This window comes from Gordionus sp. m RMFG-2023, chromosome 5, assembly GCF_954871325.1.
Source record: "Gordionus sp. m RMFG-2023 chromosome 5, tfGorSpeb1-WG-v2, whole genome shotgun sequence".
Taxonomy (NCBI): Eukaryota; Metazoa; Nematomorpha; class Gordioida; order Chordodea; family Parachordodidae; genus Gordionus; species Gordionus sp. m RMFG-2023.
In genome coordinates this window covers 23,348,868-23,368,944 of record NC_088779.1, presented here as the reverse complement: position 1 = coordinate 23,368,944, position 20,077 = coordinate 23,348,868, and the positions used below count along the sequence as shown (strand labels likewise).

The 20,077-nt window shown below is 26.5% G+C and overlaps 1 protein-coding gene across 2 annotated transcripts; it reads left to right on the top strand.

Annotated features, from left to right (window-relative positions):
• The first annotated feature begins 8,190 nt into the window (after nt 1-8,190).
• LOC135929267 (choline/ethanolamine kinase-like) lies at nt 8,191-20,000 on the top strand. Of its 2 annotated transcripts, XM_065465771.1 has the most exons (11): nt 8,191-8,326; nt 9,008-9,089; nt 11,588-11,755; nt 13,511-13,647; nt 14,001-14,126; nt 14,218-14,276; nt 14,912-15,071; nt 15,253-15,361; nt 16,840-17,170; nt 18,385-18,527; nt 19,592-20,000. In XM_065465771.1, exons 1-11 carry the CDS (start codon nt 8,217-8,219, stop codon nt 19,673-19,675), a joined length of 1,509 nt encoding a protein of 502 aa, XP_065321843.1. In that variant the 5' UTR covers nt 8,191-8,216; the 3' UTR covers nt 19,676-20,000. The 2 variants fall into 2 exon arrangements, with proteins under 2 accessions (XP_065321843.1, XP_065321844.1); XM_065465772.1 differs by lacking the exons at nt 18,385-18,527; nt 19,592-20,000 and adding an exon at nt 17,927-18,211.
• Nucleotides 20,001-20,077: the final 77 nt, after the last annotated feature.

Genomic DNA, 20,077 nt, shown 5'->3' with positions numbered 1-20,077 from the left:
TTTAAGCTAATAAAAAATATCCCCCTTAGTTTTCCCCCCACTCTCTGACCCCCAAAAATACATGCATATATATCTCTTAAACAATAATTTGAAAAAAAGAATGTAAAAGTTGATATTTTTTTATAAAAATATTCATCATAATTTATACATTTTTGGAAAAAAGCATTTATATATATAAAAAAGTGAACCAAAAATTAAGAAATGGAATATAAGCCAAAGATAAGTCTTAAGACAAAACTGAAATTCGTTATAATTATTAATAATAGATCCATAACTAAATAATATAATACATCAAATATAATTTTTTATAAAGTGAGAAATTTTAATTTATTTATTTTAATAAAAGTAAAATATAATTATAAAACTATTGATAAAATCAAATCTAAATTAAATAAAAAAATAAAACGCAATACAAACAGTGGAATATTATATGTCGTAGATTTACAGTATATCTAATTTTATCAATTAATATGACAATCAAATAATTGTTACCAATATAGCGAATTATATATTTTACAGAAAATATAAAATATTGATAACATTGTAAGGACATAAGAAAATATCTTTTAAAGACATTGTTGCAGCGTCTACATGAGCGGGAGGGGTAGGAACAGTTTGCATCCTATTTTTTGAGGGGAGTAGGGGGTACTACTTTAATGAGGGTAGGATAAATTTTTGAATGGTTATCTATTAAATTTTGAGATGAATTTATTGCTGTAAAAATTAATATTTTTATTATAGAATTATTATAATACAATTCATCGACCAAATCTATATATTGCAAATAATCATACACATTGTTTTCCAAATAGAACTTTCTGCTATCCTTTAAATGTAATTTAAAAGGTTTAGATATTTCAGCCATAATGCCATAATAATTAATTCATTGTAAATAATGGAGGTTTTAATTGAATTTATTATCTAAAAAATAAATTCTTTATATACACAAAATATCGATAGTTGGTAGAAGAGATAGATTAATTTAAGTTATCCTTTATAAATTCTCTGAAATAAATTAAAAAATGTGGAAATAAGAATAGGGAGACACCTCCGCCGAAGGTGGTGTAAATATTTTAGGGGGTAGGCAAAGGTTTTTGAAGGGGGTTTGCATCCAGCGAAAATCCTGTCATATAGACGCTGCCGCCAGCCCATTTGTCTAAAATTCCTTACCTGATCGCCCGCCCATTAGTCTAAAAGATTTTACACGTCCGCCATTATTTATAAAAAATTTTAATCCAAGTCAACTTATAAAATTTAATAATGGTCATTCTTTCAAATTTTTGAGCATCTAATAAAAATATTTCAGCATTACACTACATTTCTACAAAATGTTTATAATTTTGGAAATTAATTTAAGCATAAAAAAAAATATTCAATTTAAATTATTAACAATTTATTTGATCAAATATAATATTTATGAAATAAATATAAAATTGATATTATATGTAATTATAATACAAAAATAATAATGAATCGATATTTTCTGGATTCAAACACGTTCTTCTTTGTCCTTCCAGCAATGCTAAATCCTCGTTCAGAAGAAGCTCTAGTTGCAGAAATCCCCAATATTTTTCGGTTAATGATGCTTACTACAAGTGAATGTATGGAAATATTTTAAATACCAATCTAATTTGCTAAATACCGACCAAAATTTATTAAAATGTAATAAGACCCTTATTATTTAATATATTAATACGGAATCACGTGGTCGAGTCCGGCCTCCTATATATTATCTATCCCCAAGGATGGAACCACCAAGTTAGAATAAGAAAAAAAACATGATCATTCCCGGGATTCGAACCTGGGACCATGGGATAAGTAAACCAAGCTCTTGCCTACTAGGCCATAGGCTTTTAAGAAATCACGATTTTTCAAATATATATTATAAATATATTTGGTAGTGCCTATCCAAATGAAAAATGAACAAAATTCAAATTTGATAGATGGTACCTTAAAGTACCAAGCATCATTAACCATATTTTTCTTGCTAATCTTGATAGCTTTGACAAATCTCTTGTCGTTTCCACCAAAGTAGGATATCCGGCTGAAGTATATCCTCTCAAGTGAGATCCGGATGTCCTGTATGCAATATATGTAAAACTCTTTTTTTGAATGAAGATCAATCTGCCATTTCAATACCGTGCTATTTTAGTAATCGTTTCATGCTATTCGGAATAGTAACAGAACAAAATGCTATACAGTTTTATAAACCAGACTTAGAGTTAATATTAGAAACATAACCAAGGATTTGGAGCTGTATTCATGCAAAAATATGATAATGGCAATAAATTTCCAATAGCTTACACTTCAAGAACTTTACAAGACGCTGAAAAGAATTATTATAGAATAGACAATGAAGCAAAAGCAATCTCATAACTATTTGTATGGACGAAAATTTAAAATTTGAACAGACCACACGCCTTTAATAAAGATATATGGTAATAACAGAGATTTAAGCTCATTAACAAACCAAAAGTTATTTTGTTGGGTTTATAAATTATCTGCATATGATTATAATTTAATGTACAAGAATGGCGCTAATAATATAATTGCAGATGCTTTTTCGCTAAACCCAATAGAGAAAAATGATGATAGAATAAAAACTGAAAATAAAACAGTGAAATATATAAGAAATCTTACTTATGACACATTAACTCTATCAAGAAAAGAAATGATACAAATATTCAAAATCTAGCACCAAATTTACAAAGAATAGATTAAATAGAAAATGATGACGGTATTTTATTTTGGAATGGCAGATTAATCATTCCGTACTCAATTCAAAAAAGAATTTTGCAGATATTGCATACAGGACATCCGGGTATTACAACAATGAAATCCATTACGAGACATAATATATGGTGGGAAAAATTAGTTAAAGATCTCGATAAACTAGTAAAAAAACGATTGGTAAAATAAAAAAAGAAATATTGTTATTAGTCATAATTAATTATGATTTTCTTTAGTTTGTTTTTGAACAAAAAATTTAAATTTCCTTAACCCGCCTGCCCATTGTTTAATATTAAATTACTCAATTTTTGAAATGAATTCAATGACAGGTTTTTTTGAAGATATCAAACCTATGAATCAAGATAACATGATTATTTAAATTATACATTTTTTTGAGAAAATTGATAAAACATTATTTGTATATTCTGAAAGATCTACTGATCTCATTGACGGGTCAAAACTTTGACAATACATCTGAACATGTAATTATTCTTAACCATCCTGCATCAATTAAATTTTATAAAGGGTAATTTAAATATATAAAAAAATAAATTATTTATATGGACAAATCTATATCCTCTGTTTAATCTCGTTTCTCGTATTATATATGTACCAAGAGATAAGGGAATGCCATTCGTAATTTAGATTTATTATTTGCTTTATAAAAAAATTTAAAATAGATATGCGAGAGAAATAAATTATTAAAATAGACAGAATTAAAAATCAGGCATGTGTATTATATTGAAAGAAGAATTGGATAAATATTCAACTAATCAAATAAATTTTTAATGTTATTTAATCATTAATTATATATAAATGTAATTATAATTATTTGTAATGCCTATATTTTTATGATATGTAATAAAATTCTTAAATTTGGATACTTTATTAGATGTATTTTTATATAAAATTATATAATATATCGCTTTTTTAGTGACATATTCCTACCTATATATTTTATAATGAGTTTAAACTATATTAAAAAGGTAGATTTATTTATTTTTAAATATTTAATTTAGTGAAAAAAAAATTCGTGTTAATGTTAAAAAATGTCAAGTGAACGTATAAAAATTATCTAAATAAAAACATAATTTGCTAAACAACAACCATTTTAAAATTCATCCATTTTTATATATATTAAATTCGTGTATTACCTTTTATTTTGCCTAAAGAAAAAGAACAATATATAATAGGTAGTTTATATTTTTTTAAGCATCATTTTACTCAATGAATGGATCATACTTTTTTGAGACTTGCTAAAATCTCCCCCAAAATTATCGCATACTATTTGATTCATTTCTGATTACTTTGCACAACTCACGAAAGGATTATACGATACATCGCTATTTCTTTAAAATGATATCTTGCCTATTAATCTTTCCATATCCCTCACTATGTATGATTCACTTCTGCTTATTTTGCAAAACTGACGAAAGGACAATACGGTATATTTATCTTTTTTTAATAGATCCTAACTTTTTGAAGTTGCTAATTGGCTTATCCGAACTATATTACATTTTTGATGATTCATTCCTGAATCCAGATTATTTTGAATAATTAGCGAAGATGTTGTTTAGAATACTTTTTTAAAAAAATGCTATTTTATATCAATTTTTTAGGATCCTACTTTTTTTAAAGACTGCCAATTGATCATTCCGAACAATATCCCCTAATATTGCGATTCTGATTATTTCGCATAAGGATGTTCAAATACTATATTTTATAAAAAATAATATCCTATTTCCTATAGATCATAGTTTTTTGAAGTTGCCTAATTCGTCTATCCGAACAATATCTTTCACTATTTATAATATCAACTGATATAAAGAAAATACATAGTACGATATTTTTATAAAAAATCTTTAGGATCCTACCTTTTTTAGTAGCTCACCACTTGGTCGGAAGCTATTTATTTTATTTTAATTAAGATTATATATATATTCTTTACGATCATGGGCAGGGTTGCCAGGTCAAAATTTTTAAATTGCGGGAGAATTTTAGTATTTTGCGGGAGAAATATGAAAATTGCGGTAGAAATATAAAAATTGTTATAAAAATTTTTGCGGGCCTTCGATCGGATATTGAATTGACTTAGTTATCCGCCTATTATTTTTGATAATTACTTTATGTAAATACAAAGTCGGTAACGAGACAATTTTTTTTAAATACTATTTTTATTATTAAAATATATTAATTATATAAAAAAACAAACGATTTTAATTTTACAAGGTAAAATATTAAAAAGATTTTATAAAATATAAAAAAAATATGGATAATTAAATATTATGATATTAATTATATTTTATTTGAGATTTAAATAATGGAACACGTTTACCGTCGTTTTTAAGATATTTATAAAATTGCTGGCATGGCATTTATAATTTTGTTTAACCATTAGCTCAGCCTCTAATATTGTTAGAGCAATCCGATTTCTCTCCTTTCTCCAGGCACTCCTCAAAAATGCGCTCCACTAAACGTTTACCGTCGTTTTTAAAATATTTATAAAATTGTTGGCATGACATTTATAATTTTGTTTAACCATTAGCTCAGCCTCTAATGTCGTTAGAGCAATCCGATTTCTCTCCTTTCTCCAGGCAGTCGAGGTAAGGAGAAAACATACTCGCATCTTTTTTCCAAGCATGGGGATTTATCGTTATTACGAAAAAATTCTACCCATTCCTCCTTTGTTTTTAGATCATCTAACTTTAAATATCTTGGCGAATCATAAAATATAGAGAGAATTACAATATCCTAAAACAAGACATCAATGTTTATCGGTATTTTTAATATATTTATTAAATTATAAAACCATCAATTGATGGTTTCTGTTCTTGTTCCAAAGTCATAATATTTATACATTTGTAAATAGAATTATTAAAATCAAATTTTGATTACAAATATTCTAAAATTGTCTTAATAAAAATTGCTTCTTTTAAAAATACATTAATTAGAGTATTATTTGAACATTTTAATATAACATTTTTAGCAATAGCGACATAAAATTTATTATCAATTTTTAACAGTAAAGATGAACACAGCTGCAGCATAATTTTGTGAATCTTCATTAATAATTCTTTTGATTGCAATTGAATATTAATAGCATGTAGTAGATTTCATACATGTGAAATCATTCCTAAATATGCTTCTGTCATTTCATCCTCGAAAAAATTTTTTAAATTTCAGGGCAGCTTTTATAATCTTTATTTAAGAAGTAATTTTTAAAGGTTCGTAAAATTTTAAAATTCTATCGATGATAACCACCTGATAGGGACATGTTGCAACAACTCACACCATTCCAAGTCAGACCACTCCACAAACTCCTTTTTTAGTTGATGAACTAAATTCGTTAAAACATTTCATCGTTCGACATCCACAGATAATACATTCATTGCCTTCTAGCAAGAATTATGTAGTATATGGCATATGCAGCCAAATACACTTTGGTTTTTGACAAAATTCGCAGATGTATTATCAGCGCAGAAAACTGACAAGCAACTCATTGATAACCCTGAGTCAGCTCTATTTACCATTATGTGGTTAGCTATATCGTTGGATTTTTTACTATCCGAGGAAATTTTTTTTAACAGTTTTATTGAAATACCCTTATTCTTGTTGAAATAGCAAAGGATCAAGGGAAATGTTTTAATATTTCCCTTATTAGATGCATTTGTTAAAATTGTATATTTGATCTATTGGATTCAGGTCATAAAACATTTGTGATAACCTTGCTTATTTTTGTTCTACCACAAATAAAGTTTAAACTTATATTGGAGTCGTTAAATATTATGGGGAAAATATTCGACCCATATTGTAATGATAGGATAGGTTTATATTATTTCCGCAACTGTAGTTGCATCTGTATTATTAATAATGTGATTGGACTATAATAAATAAAATAATTATCAGTATCATTGAAATCAGTATAATATTATTTTATTATATATTTAATTTAACCTGAACGTGATAATTAAGCGCCAAGCCCTATATTGTTATATACAAACACACTGAAAATGATAAAATATGAATGAAATGAATGATGTTGATTTATTATTGGATAAAAATAAAACAGGATAGAAAGAAATTTACAAACTAGACATGTTTTTCGAATAAATATTTAACATTTATTATAAAAATATAGTCTCTCAAAATTATTATTTATATAATAAAAACGTTAAAATGCTAAAAAGAAATTGTGCGGGAGATATTAAAAAATTGCGGTAGATTTTTGCGGGAGATTCCCAATTGCGGTAGTTTTGCTGGAATGAGATGTCTGCGTGTAAACTAAAAAATTGCGGGAGTCTCCCGCTGATGGGGGGAGACATGGCAATCCTGATCATGAATGAAATTTGATAAGTCTCCCCAAATTAGTGTTATTAAAAAGCCCAATTTGGATCATTTTTTAAAAAAGAATTAAGATGTTAGGCAAAATAATATGATGTAAGCCTCAAAATTCTCCAAATAAAGTTCCAAATTTTGCTGCCATCTATGAAGAAAATCTATAATCATACATAATATTATTTTTATTAAAATTTTAATCGGACCGTTTAACAACACTTCCCCAAACTAAATAATCCATTATGTGCTGATTATTTTGTAAATCAAAACATCGCTATTTTTATTATTTGAATAAGGTTTAATACCTCTTCCTTGCCAATTGGTCTTCCTGAACAATATTCCCCTTTATTTGTGTTTCACATCTGATTGGTTTGCATAAATCACAAAAGGACGCTAAGGGGTATGCTATTAATATTTAAATTTTATTTTATTTCTATGGACCCCATTCTTAGTATAAAGCCTGCCCAATTGGTATCCCAAACTATATTTGTCTCTATTTAAAATAAACTTATTATTTTGTATAAAAGTAAAATATATATAATTCCTAGTGGCTAATTTTTTCCTACTTTCCTTCATTCTAAAATTACTGAAAATACACACATTTGTTCTAAGGCTATATATGCTGATAATATATTTATATATTTACCTTTTCAGTCCCTTCGCCATTTGTTATTCACTGATATTTATGACTAATCATATTATGTGCATGGTCATTTGTGATTTCTAAGCCCCACTCCCCTTCCACCCCCAACAGAAGTCTGGAAGTTGCTTTCGATTTTTTGAATCTGATCCCAGCCTATATCAATCTAAAAAAATATAAATCATACTGAAGCCACTGTTCTGGAATCATCTGTTATTTCTGTCAAAATTAAACCAATTAGAATTAGATTGATAATTTTAAACGGATTTTGATGTGTAAAAATTAACATAATATTTTTAGAACTGAAACAACATAGATAGAGCTTCTTCATACCTGATATATACTATTACCATTAGCCGAAGCCAGTCATTTAACCAAATATATATTTTTTTATTTAGATCTAATATTACTTTCTTCAAAGAAAAAAATATTAATTACAATAATTTTTTACGTAGGCTGATTCAAGAAATAAATTCTGGTGCATACGTTCATAAAATCAGCTTACTCGTTAATGAATGTACCAAAAGATTTTTTTGAAAAAGCTTTTAGCGTTTGTAAAGATTACTTATATGGGGTTTGGAAATATATTCCTAAAGAAGAATTTCTTATCAAGCCTATTAAGTATTTTTAAACATATTTATTTTATATATTAAGTTTAAATATTTAAAAACGAAATTATATCTATATAGTATATTAACTTTAAGTTATAATGCATACAAACACTATTCATTTAGATTTAATTTATTTAAATCATGTTACTTTAAGCCTGATAATATCAACATTTCCCAAATAATATAAAAGGATTTATTTATATATTTATGTTGCTTAAAGAAAATTGATTTGAAATTACATAATCCTATTGTAATAAGATGGATATATTAATGTTGCTTTAAAAAAATTATTTAAAATTACATAATCAATTCTATATTTAATATTTTAGAACATACATGATTAATTGAAATTAGTTCTAAGAATGTTTGTAGTTTTTTGTCAACATACTTAATACTAAATTTTTAATTACATTGAGTTTGGCTATATCTAAATTTCGTAAATCAGATACATTTGTATTGAATAATAATCATAAAATTTTATTATAAGTTACACCTTATTGAAAATAATAAAATATTTTATTCATTATTTTTTTAATTATCTATAACCTCATATTTAAAAAGTTTTAACAAAAAATTATATAATTTAATAAGTTTCTTAGAATATTTATATTATATTTTTTTAAAATTAATCAAATGTTTAATTTATGCTGCTTATTTTATTTTAATAATGCCTCTCAAAATTATCTCCAAGTGGTGGCTTGACCAATTACATATACCTATGCGAGTTGCCACCCAGATATGAACTAATGAGAAGAGAAAATGAGCCAAAAAGGGTAATTTATTTCCTTTTTTTTCTTCTCATTTTTGAAACTAAATTTATTATAAAAATTAAATGCATTATATTTCCTCAATATAATCTTATTATTTTGAACCTGACAATGCAAAGTCTGGTTAATTTCCAGATTCTTGTTAAATGCATTGAATTATTACAATTTGTTTATGGGGAGGGGCAATGGCTATGTAGTTTGTATTTTAACCTCCACCTTGAAACTGTTGTCTCCAGGTTTACGCGGTGCAATAGAGAGTTAAAGTCAAAACAATTAGTATTAGTATTTTTATTTAAAATTGTTTTATATATGTCGTAATTTTTAAAGGGATCATGACTATCTTCACGGGATTTAAAGGAATAACTAAAAAATTAGGGTTGATAATTAAGGAATGATAATACGGGATTATCACGTTTTAATCGTGATAAAGAGGAATCTTATTTTAAGCGTTTTCCACGAGTTTCGTTGCCGTTTTAATTTTAATTTTAATTTTGTTTTTTTTGGCCTTATGATATAAGATATGTCTAGTATAGGGTATCATTCGATAGCTAATCAAAAGATTTATTCAACTGGAGGTCAATCTCTGCCCCAGTGATAATACCGTATAGTTCTTTATCCTTTAAAAAATTGAAATTTTAAAGGGATCTCTTTAAATCCCGTGAAGATCCAGGATAGTCATGATCCCTTTAAAAATTACGACATATATATAGTATTTTATAATTATGTAATTTAACTTCTAATATTGTGAATTATATTGACCTCAATAATATAATATTAAATGTAGGAAAGTTATAATATTGTATTACAAATATAATATTCAAATTATAACCTCTTAAGATATTAAGATATAACACAAACTAGTTAAACATAAAATTGGATTTTGCTAAAAAAAACAAGTCAAATTTTTTTTCTGTAATAATATACGATATTAAAATCTGATCTGCCATGCTCTTATACCCCAGATGACCTTTTGAGGGTTAAATTGCCTATTTGATCATGTTTTGTTTATATGGACTGTAAAAAACTATAATATTCAAAGCAATAAATATTAGATTAACCTATCTAATAATTATTGCTGTTTCAAAAACCCCCAAAAAACCAATTCAAAAATTTTAAGATTTTTGTAACACAAAATAAGCCCATTTAAATAAAAACATTGCCAAAACATATTTATGAAATTTTCAAAATAATATCACTGGGTTGGTTTTCTTATAGTTTTAAAACTTTTTGAAATTTTGAATAGAAAGGATTAATATATAAATAGTCAGATGGAAATTTCCAGTAATTATTATGCTATTGACGGAGGAGGCTTAGAGATCTTTCCATAATTAATACTAAATTAACATAAAATCATTGAAATATTATTATGTAAATTTTGAAATCAAAATTAAAGACAAGTATAATATTTTTTTATTCGTTCAATTATTATGTTATACTATAATATATAACATGCTCACTAACATAAATTTGAATGTAGATGTTTATCATCATTATAAAAAATATAATATAAAACATAATAATATGTAATTAAATAAAAAACAATACCAATTCAAGCTGTATTTCCCTATTCTTCAAATCTAAAATTAATTAAAATTTGCCTATTTCATTTAATATAACAGTATTTCCAGTGGAGCTTGGAACGAAACCAGTGCCAAACCCCACAACTCTGGAACCATATTTTTTTTAAATATATAGAAGTGCTTTTTTTTTAGTACGAGTTCTAAATCCTGATTTCCAGTTTATCAAAAATTATCGTCTACTTTTGCATTTAAAAATATACAACATATCAGACACACTTAAAAGGGGTTAGAGCTGCCCTCTCTCGTCTTATTTTTTTTTTAAAAATTCTAAATAGCTGTTTTATTTTTAGATGATTAAAATGAGATAGCGATGGCACATCTGATAAATTTATTTGAGTGACAAGGTTTTGTTGGCTTCCATAAAATGACCGACACTCCCTTTTTTTTAACGATTTGATCAAAAATAAAATTTGGATTCTGAAACCTACCCTCTCCCCCGAGAAATGTCTTGATATACGCGTTTGCGAACCAGACATCTAGCCATTTATTTATAGTAGAGTCAATACAATACTTTGCTTTCTAACGATGATGTTTTTACTTTGTTCTTCCCTCAATAATTATTTTTAAAAAAGTGGATTCTCAAGTTTAGTATCAAGGTCTTAGTTAGAGGCGTGCCATTCAAAATTTTTCTGAAGTTTTCCTCATAACCGATACGATACTTAAAATATCATTTTTTACAAAGGCCCTAATTCCACAACGATTACAAAAAAAATCGTGCGTATCTCTAGCTTATAAAGGTTTGGCTTCAACTAAACGAGCACCATGTTACGAAATCACTATATTTCGGAATAGATTACTAATTTAAATACGATATTTTATGTTTTTTGTTGACAGGCGAAATCACGTTAATTTCGCTTCATCCTTAAAAAAAACGCATTAATTTTAATAAAAAAAACATTTTATTTTAAATATTGAAACCAAAAGGTTCTCCTTCGTTTTTACGGTATAGGTAAGTTATCATTGAACGAAGGTTCTAGTCCCGTCTTAAACCACCTCTCCGAAAATTTGCTCTGCGCAATATTAGCTGAACGCAAATTGGGACCAAAGTTGTACGGTGTTTTTAACGGTGGACGTATCGAAGAATACATTCCAGTAACATATATATTTTTTTAAAATTTCATTCGTATATAATAATACTATCTCATTGTAAAATGTTCAGAGATTTGAAAAGCAAATCCGATTTAAGTTTTACACGTTTCCAATATGACCCGTTTTCGCAAGTTACGAAGGGGGTGGAATATTAATTTTAGAAATGAATCACAATATATGCGCTCATCATCACTTCATCACCCCCTTTATGGCATCATAAATTGGAAGAAATGGAAGGTAACCATTTTTCCTTTCCGGTTCTTGGACATCCGGTTTTGTGGAGAAATATTTATTCAGAGTATGGTTAAATGCCAAAATTTTTAGATTTTGCATGCTTTTACCATAAAGAGAAAAGAAAAATTATAAATGTTGAGTTAAAAATGAACTTATTTTTGATGTTTATAATTTATATTAAAAAAAAAATTCATGTATAAATGAACTTATGACATTCTCTCTGGTGATAAATCTTTAAATTATTATTTGTTCTACCAAAATGTTACGGCCTTTTAAAAAAAATGTTTAAGCATAGAGATAGTTAAGAGGATTGGTTAATATAATAATTCATCCGCATTTGCGGATTTGAATTTTATCGATTTGAAAGCCAAAAGAATCAAATAAGTTAAAAGAAAAATTATCTCACAAATTATTAATATTGTATTAGTCATTTCGAGATGATGAAACTTTAAAGTTATCCATCCTGTATCTCCCCCCTTTTCAATTTTTTTTTGTTAGAAACTATGAAAACATCGATAATCTAATATCCTTGTAAAAACATGTTGTTTTTTAAAGAAGAACATATATTTTTTTTTCATAAAATATTTATATAATTTGGCTTTATTTTTGTTGTCGACTAAGATCTTAATTAATAGCTATTTGATTTATTTAAATTAAAATAAAATAAAAATATTTTTTTTTAAAAAAACATCCTATTACTTTCTTCGTGATATGTCCAAAACCTTTTTTTTGAAAAAATAAAAAACTCGAAAAGTTTTAAAACTATCGAAAATTTTAAAAATTTTTATGAAAATCGTATGTTAAATTTTTGGAATAAAATTTTATAGAATCATGTTTTGAACATGTTTCCTATTTTTTATATTTAAAATAGTTTATTTATTTATTTTCATTTAAATTTTTCAAAATTTGTAAAATTGATATTTTGGACATAGCTTCAAATAATTTAAAAAAAATAAGAAATTAATTTAGATTTTTTAAAATATTTATTTGTCTTAAATCATAGTTTTGGAAGCATAACTCGATTGTTGAACGGCTCGGTTTTGCCTATTTTAAAAAATGGCGAACTCAAAATTTTGGCCATAAAATAAGTTATACTCAAGGCCTAGAAATTTTGCTCATGGATGGGCCAGGTACATTTTTCGTCACTCCCCTTGAAGAGATTCCCAATCATTCCTTACCCCTCATTCATAGTTGGCGTGAATTCGCGACGAAAGCACGAATTCATGGCGAAGTATACCAAATACATGCTGCATCTTTGTGTATTTTTATTTCGCCTCGAATTCGCGCTCTACAATACGACGTATATTGTTCAAAATGTTGTGTGATAGTTTAAAAGGGCTTATTTGATGTTCAAATTCCCACCCTCCCCCCTCACCCTTCACTCAATATTAGAAGTTTGGGAATCGGAATTATCTGCTGAAATCTTGTCGAATATTAATAAGAACTACTTTTTTAAGGAACCCAAAGAATAGGAACTATATTCCAAAATTCTGAAATTTATCGTTCCTTTTTTTTCGATATTAGGCTCGGTGCCTTTTTAGAAAAGAACTTTTTGATCCTACAATTTCTTGCAAAATAGCGGAGAAATTGGCGAAAATACACGCGTTGAATACGTTGCCTTTTAGCAAAGATCCCAATAAAATATTCGATAAAATGTTCAAGTGAGTTCTATTTTTTTAAAAAAAATATTTGAAATCTAGAAATCAGAGTTTTGGAATGCTCTTCAAGATAAAAATAAAATCTTCGAATATTTTTCATACCCGAAAATCATTTTTTTTAAAAAATGAAAATATTTTTGAAAAATGTTCATGGATGTTTTTGATATAATTTTAGCACGACTATTTGAGCGTTTTCGAAAAAAAATCTTTCTTTCATGACAAAATCAAAAAAAAAATTTTGATCGTAATTTTTGGGGAAAAAAAAATTTTCTTTCTTTCTTACTTACTTTTTTTCTTTCTTTTCTTTCTTCTAAACTTATAATCAATATTAACCCCTTCCCTAAAATCATTTTTAGATGGCTTCAAATCTTCATGAAAAATTTGAATAACCCTAAATCTCCCACTCATAAAAATTCCGAGAATGCCTCTAAATATGATTGGACAATAGATGCTTGCCTAGATAAAGAGATCGAATATTGCAGGTATTTATAATAAATATTAAACTTAGTTATATATAATCAATTTGTTTAATTCCTAAACATAATTATTTAATTTTATTATTTAAAAAAAAAGGATTCTTTCCAAAAATTCTGATTCTCCTATTGTATTTTGTCACTTCGATTTGCAAGAAGGTTTAACAATTTAATTACACACCATTATTTTTGAATTATTACTTTCAACCATTAAAATTTTTTGAATCTGAATCTCAATTATTTTTTTTAAAAAATACTTGCATTTGATAAAACTAAATATATGCAATGATGTATATACACTACTAGATTGCCCACTTAAAAGTGTACATACGTAGGAATCAGCTGTAGCTCTATTTTATGGTATTGCTCGTCGACTAATTCATTTTATTAATGCATGGTATTTCATTTAATCGATATGCAAACCACAAAAATGGCGTTACCGCTGACTCCTATATATGTACACTTTTAAATGCATAAATCGCTTATTTAATTTTATATTCACATTGGGTATATGTTTATTCCTTATTTTTATTATATTATGCATAATAATTCTTATATTTTGGCGTTCAACGTAATCATCCTACCATATTTATTGACTTGGAATGTTTATCTTTCTTTCTATATTAATTTTAATATGCCATCGCTCAAATGGGTGTGATGATGAGGCTTAATTTTTTTTAATAATTAATACGGGGTCCTTGATACCGGCAATATCGGATTAGTCCCTTAAAAGCTGCATCGACAACAGTCTCACATATTTTTTTATAATTATCATATTTTCTATATTTTTAAAGGAAACATTCTTATACATCGCCACCAACACTCCATGGTTAAAGCTATCAAGTCAACGAAACATTCTGAATCAAATTTTAACAGTTATAGCAATAATAGTAATACCGATGTTGAGATCAAGCTAGATTTTATCGACTACGAATACAGCGCATATACTTATAGGTTTGAAAATTGGGAAGGGCATGTTTTAACATATATCATTTAAAACATAAATCTAACATTTTTTAAAGAAAATATTATTGAATATTAAATTGATAATAGTAAAATTATTTTTTATATTTTTATAACATATAAATCAATCCTTATCATTTATTACGAGTGTGTTTTACTAAATTTGTATCAGGGGTTTCGATATTGCGAACCACTTTTGCGAATGGACTATGGATTACACATTCAAAGAATACCCGTATTTTTCGCTGCATTCTGATAACTTTCCCACGAAAGATCAGCAAGTATATTATTTACTTAATTTTATATTATATTATTATATAGTATAACTGTAATATATTCTTCGCCATTATATGATGAATAATATATTTTGTTAAATTGCATAAAATGTAAAATATGGGTAGATTCTAAAGGGAGACACGGTCTTAATTGTTTATACATTTATCCAGATACCTGCCGTTCTCTGACGAGGGCCCGAATACCACTGGAGCCTGCTAATTTATCATCAGGGATGGCCTAAGGCCAGGTAGTTGTACCTTGGTTTTTAGGTAAATCCTTAATATGGGACTTCACATGCGTCTCTTCATTTATAAAAAATGTAAATTCTAATCCAGTTGATATAGCCTAGTAAAAGAAAATATTCTAAATTAACCAATTATATTACCAATTGTTGTCTCTACCCTTAGACATATACCAAGCGAAACTTAAAAAAATAGGCGATAAAATAAGAACCCTTACATCAGAACCCAAGGAATTTTATTTTTTAAAACAAAATATTTAAATTATTATTTTTAAAATATAATTATTCATTTTTTTGGGTGGAACTTATAGTAACAATTTTGTATATATAGAATGAGCCCCCATTTTTTTATATTATAGTCTATGATATTACTTATTTAGTAGGTGAATATTTTTGAATTTTTTATATTTTTTACCACGTGTTTTTCAAGCTTGGCAATTTATTTTTTTTAAATTTTTGCATTACAATTTTCAAGCTTGGCAATTATTTTTTTGCGATTTTTCTGATTCATAATATTACTTACAATTTTTTTAACTTCTAAAAATATTATTTTCGAAATTTAAGCTCTATTTTAATTTTGTCAATATAGTAAGTTGTCTCATTAAAAATACTTGGGATTTGTGTTATTATCGGATCTTAAGTTATCGGGATTTATATTTATATTATTAGTTTTTTCTTTACAAATCTTCTATCTTGCCCATCATCATATTACATTACATTTTAATGTCCTATTACGTATAAAGAGTAAAGACATACTCATGCTCCTCTCATAAATTATCATGGTATTAAGCTACTATTTTTCCAACTATTCTAATGCTATTAAATATAATATCATCAGCCAAACACTCGATTAGTGTTATTGAACAGCTCCTTTTTAAAAAAGGCTAATCCAATATTTTAGCCAAAATATATAACGCAAGCCCCGAAATTTTGTTAAAAGATGTCCAAACCTTTATACCTTCTATGAGCCAAACCTTTCCAGGCTTGCGTAATCGTTTATAGCTTAAATATTAGGTTATATTTCTCATTTTGATCGCTCTTTATGGGTATAAAATTATTTATATTATTAACCGTTATATATTTAAAAAAAATGGCGATCAGATGATTTCAATTTGTCATCTTTACTAAACGTACAAATTTTTATATATTATAAATTATGTTAACATTTATAAATGAAATAGCTCAAATTTACTTACATAGATTATTTTTTTTTAAACTCTGCTATCTTTATTTCCATCTCAGCGCCTATTCTTGGAAGTCTACCTGCGCTCCTACCACGAAGCTGTTCGGTATAACAAAACGCGCAGGAACAAACACGTGTACGCCGCATCCGTTAATAAAAACAATTTTAATTCCCTCATTTCTTCCCCGCGTATGAATCCCGTTTCCAAAGATCATTATAATAATGTGCCCGTTTCCAAAGATCACTATAATAATGTGCCCAATAAAACGCCTTCGGAGGACGATTTATTCCAGGACCGTTACCAAAATGGCTATAATTTGTTCAATTTCGATGACCTGGAAAAGGAAGTGAATGGGATAACTAAAGACGAAAATTTGGGAACCATTAATGGTACGGTTGTTTTATATCATTATTATCTTGTTTTTTTCAGGATAATTGCCAAAATAAATTCGATTTTAAAAAAAATGTTAGAAAAAAAATAAATAGTTTTTTCTATTATAAATAATTCACCGAGATATTACGGAAATTAACACCCCTCCCCCCTCCCTTGGAAAATATTTGCGGAAATTACAGAAATGGAATATTCCCATATAAAATTTAAGTTTATTATTATTTTAATTTTCACTGTATAGAGTATAATTGTTATTGTTACATTAATTTTCCGATTATTTTTTTTATAGTCAAAACAATCGATAGTTTTATTTAAAATCTGTTCAATATATATATAGTTTTATTTATGTAATTTAACTTCTAACATTATGTAATTATTTTGACCTTAATACTTTAATATTAAATGTAGGAAAGTTATAATATAATATACAAATAACGCAACCTTTAAAATATATAACGTAACCTTTAAAATATGTATTAACAATTTTTTGCAGAAATTTGTACATGTTAGTTTTATTGACTAAATCATAAAATGATAATTTTTGCATGAGATTTAGTAAATTACTATGAGGGAATGTCTTTACGCCTTCGGTGTTTAACTAAGTTTATTTTCCTTTGAAAAATGCTCATTGATAAAGTATATAAATTTTAGGTAATTTGTCTTAACGATAAGGCCATCCCTCCTGAGGTATTATCTCTCGTTGGGAGGTGCTATCGGTAATCCATTGTCTTAGCTCTTTTTATAAAAAAATCTAGAGCATGAGAGCCGTACGACCTGTCCTCGCAATTATATGGAGCAATATAAAATTCGAAGATAGTGTTGGCGAGTTTATTGTTATACAATTCAGTGTCCACGAGATCATCTTAATTTATTAGGGGGCGAGAAGATCAATGCAAGAAAAATCCAAGGCTGAGAATTTACTTTTTTTCCGAGGGATCATGGTATATATATATATATATAGGCGTTTTCTGTCTGAACTGTATAGTATAGTAGTTCAAGTATATATATATATATATATATATACTAATTTCACTAAAAATTATGTATTATAGAAAAAATAAATGCAAAATTTAAATAAAAAATAACCTTTTTTTTAAAAAAAATTAGTATTTAAAATGTAACAGCAAACAATTATACTAAAACAACAAAACAATTGTTAGCAAGTTATTATAATTTAAACTTATTTTATTAAATGTTTTTTTTCAAATCATAGGATCAATCAAAAAAGAAGATAATGAGGTGGAAATAAATGAAATGTTGGAAGAGGTGGACATTTTCATTTTGCTTTCTCATCTCTTCTGGACCTTCTGGTCTTTGGTTCAAGCTGGTAACTCCAAAATTCGCTTCGGCTTTGAAGTTAGAATAAATAATAACTAATATATTTCTTGAGTGGTAAGATTGGAAAAAATAAAGCAAATTGTTGGGTGCGACATAGCTCACTCCTAATTTAAAATGTATTTCACACTTTATAATCCCTTTGATATTTTAAACCCTTTTTAGGGTAACCTTATGTGAATTATTAATTTAAAAATTTAACGATAAATTTCTTATTTCTTATGCATTTTTTAAAATTATATATGTTAAATTTATCAAAGGTGTTGCATTGTATTATCAGGTAATAAAATATATTTAAAATAAATATTCTTTGCTACTAACTATTAAATTCATATTTTTAATTTAATATAAAATCAATAAAAACACGCAAAAATTTTTAAATTTTAAATGTGAAGAAAATATTATTTTTAAAATGTTCATTATAATTTTTTGAAAAAAAAAACTTACGCGAAACCCCAGCAAAAATAAAACGTTAATATCTTGAAAAAACTATTAAATAAGAATGGATGGAACTTTGCAGAAACATAGTTTAGGTTTAAATAGAAGGATACTGAAAAAACAGGCCAAAATATTAACACCTTTATTTGTAGTAGCAAGTTTTAAAACCTTGGTGATGACCCTCTAAAATAATCAAATTTTAAAAAGCCAGGTCCAGCTCAAACGATTTTTTTTAGTATGCAATCTGAGCCCAGACTTGTAGATAGGTGTCTAAGTCTCTGATTTAAAAATATAATATTATAATTATTATCAGTGATGAACCGATATCACTTTTATAACCGATACTAAAAAAAAGAAAGAAATGTAGACTATTTAAAATAAAAAAATTATGATGATTATTATTTTTTAAGTGTCGGTTTTCTTTCTTTTCTTTTTTTTTCTTTTCTTTTCTTTTTTTTTTTTCTTTTCTTTTGTTTTCTTTTCTTTTTTTCTTTTCTTTTCTTTTCTTTTCTTTTCTTTTCTTTTCTTTTCTTTTCTTTTCTTTTCTTTTCTTTTCTTTTCTTTTTTTTCTATAATTGAAACTCTAGTATAAAGGTTTCCACATATTTATGTTGATGTTTTTTTAAAATTCATTTTCATAATTTTAGGAGTATGCCGAAGTTAGGTTCAAAGAGTACCTAAGGGTCAAAGATGAATTTCAAAAAAAGAAGAATAAAATAAACGCGAAATAATTAGTTCTTCATTATATGAAAAACAGCATTTTTTACTTCAAGCACATCACAATTATTTTAAAGCTCAGAGAAAAAAAGTGGTAGTTTTTTTATTCCTGAATTAACCCCCCCCCCCCACTCCCTCTTACATTTTGCACCAATTCTTTTTATTATAAACATGTACACGATTAATTTATTAAAAATGCAGATATCACAATCTTTATAAAAATAATTTTATTATTATTAACATACTCACATTTAAACAGGAAAAATTTTACCCTCGGTTAATTTTTATATTATATTTAATTGTGTTAATTTAAGACGATGCAATATTCAATCATTTTTTTATATAATAATAATAATATAGATTAATTATTATATAAAAAAGGTATTTTAAACGTCAAACTTTTATATTTTATAATT

What these genes read in the sequence shown, in the direction of transcription:
- LOC135929267 (XM_065465771.1), top strand. Translation starts at nt 8,217, where the DNA reads ATGAATGTACCAAAAGATTTTTTTGAAAAAGCTTTTAGCGTTTGTAAA. An exon ending in GAGAAAATGAGCCAAAAAGG is followed by an intron (nt 9,090 to 11,587) that starts GTAATTTATTTC and finishes TGAAACCAAAAG; the next exon opens with GTTCTCCTTCGTTTTTACGG. An exon ending in AAATTTGGGAACCATTAATG is followed by an intron (nt 17,171 to 18,384) that starts GTACGGTTGTTT and finishes TTCAAATCATAG; the next exon opens with GATCAATCAAAAAAGAAGAT.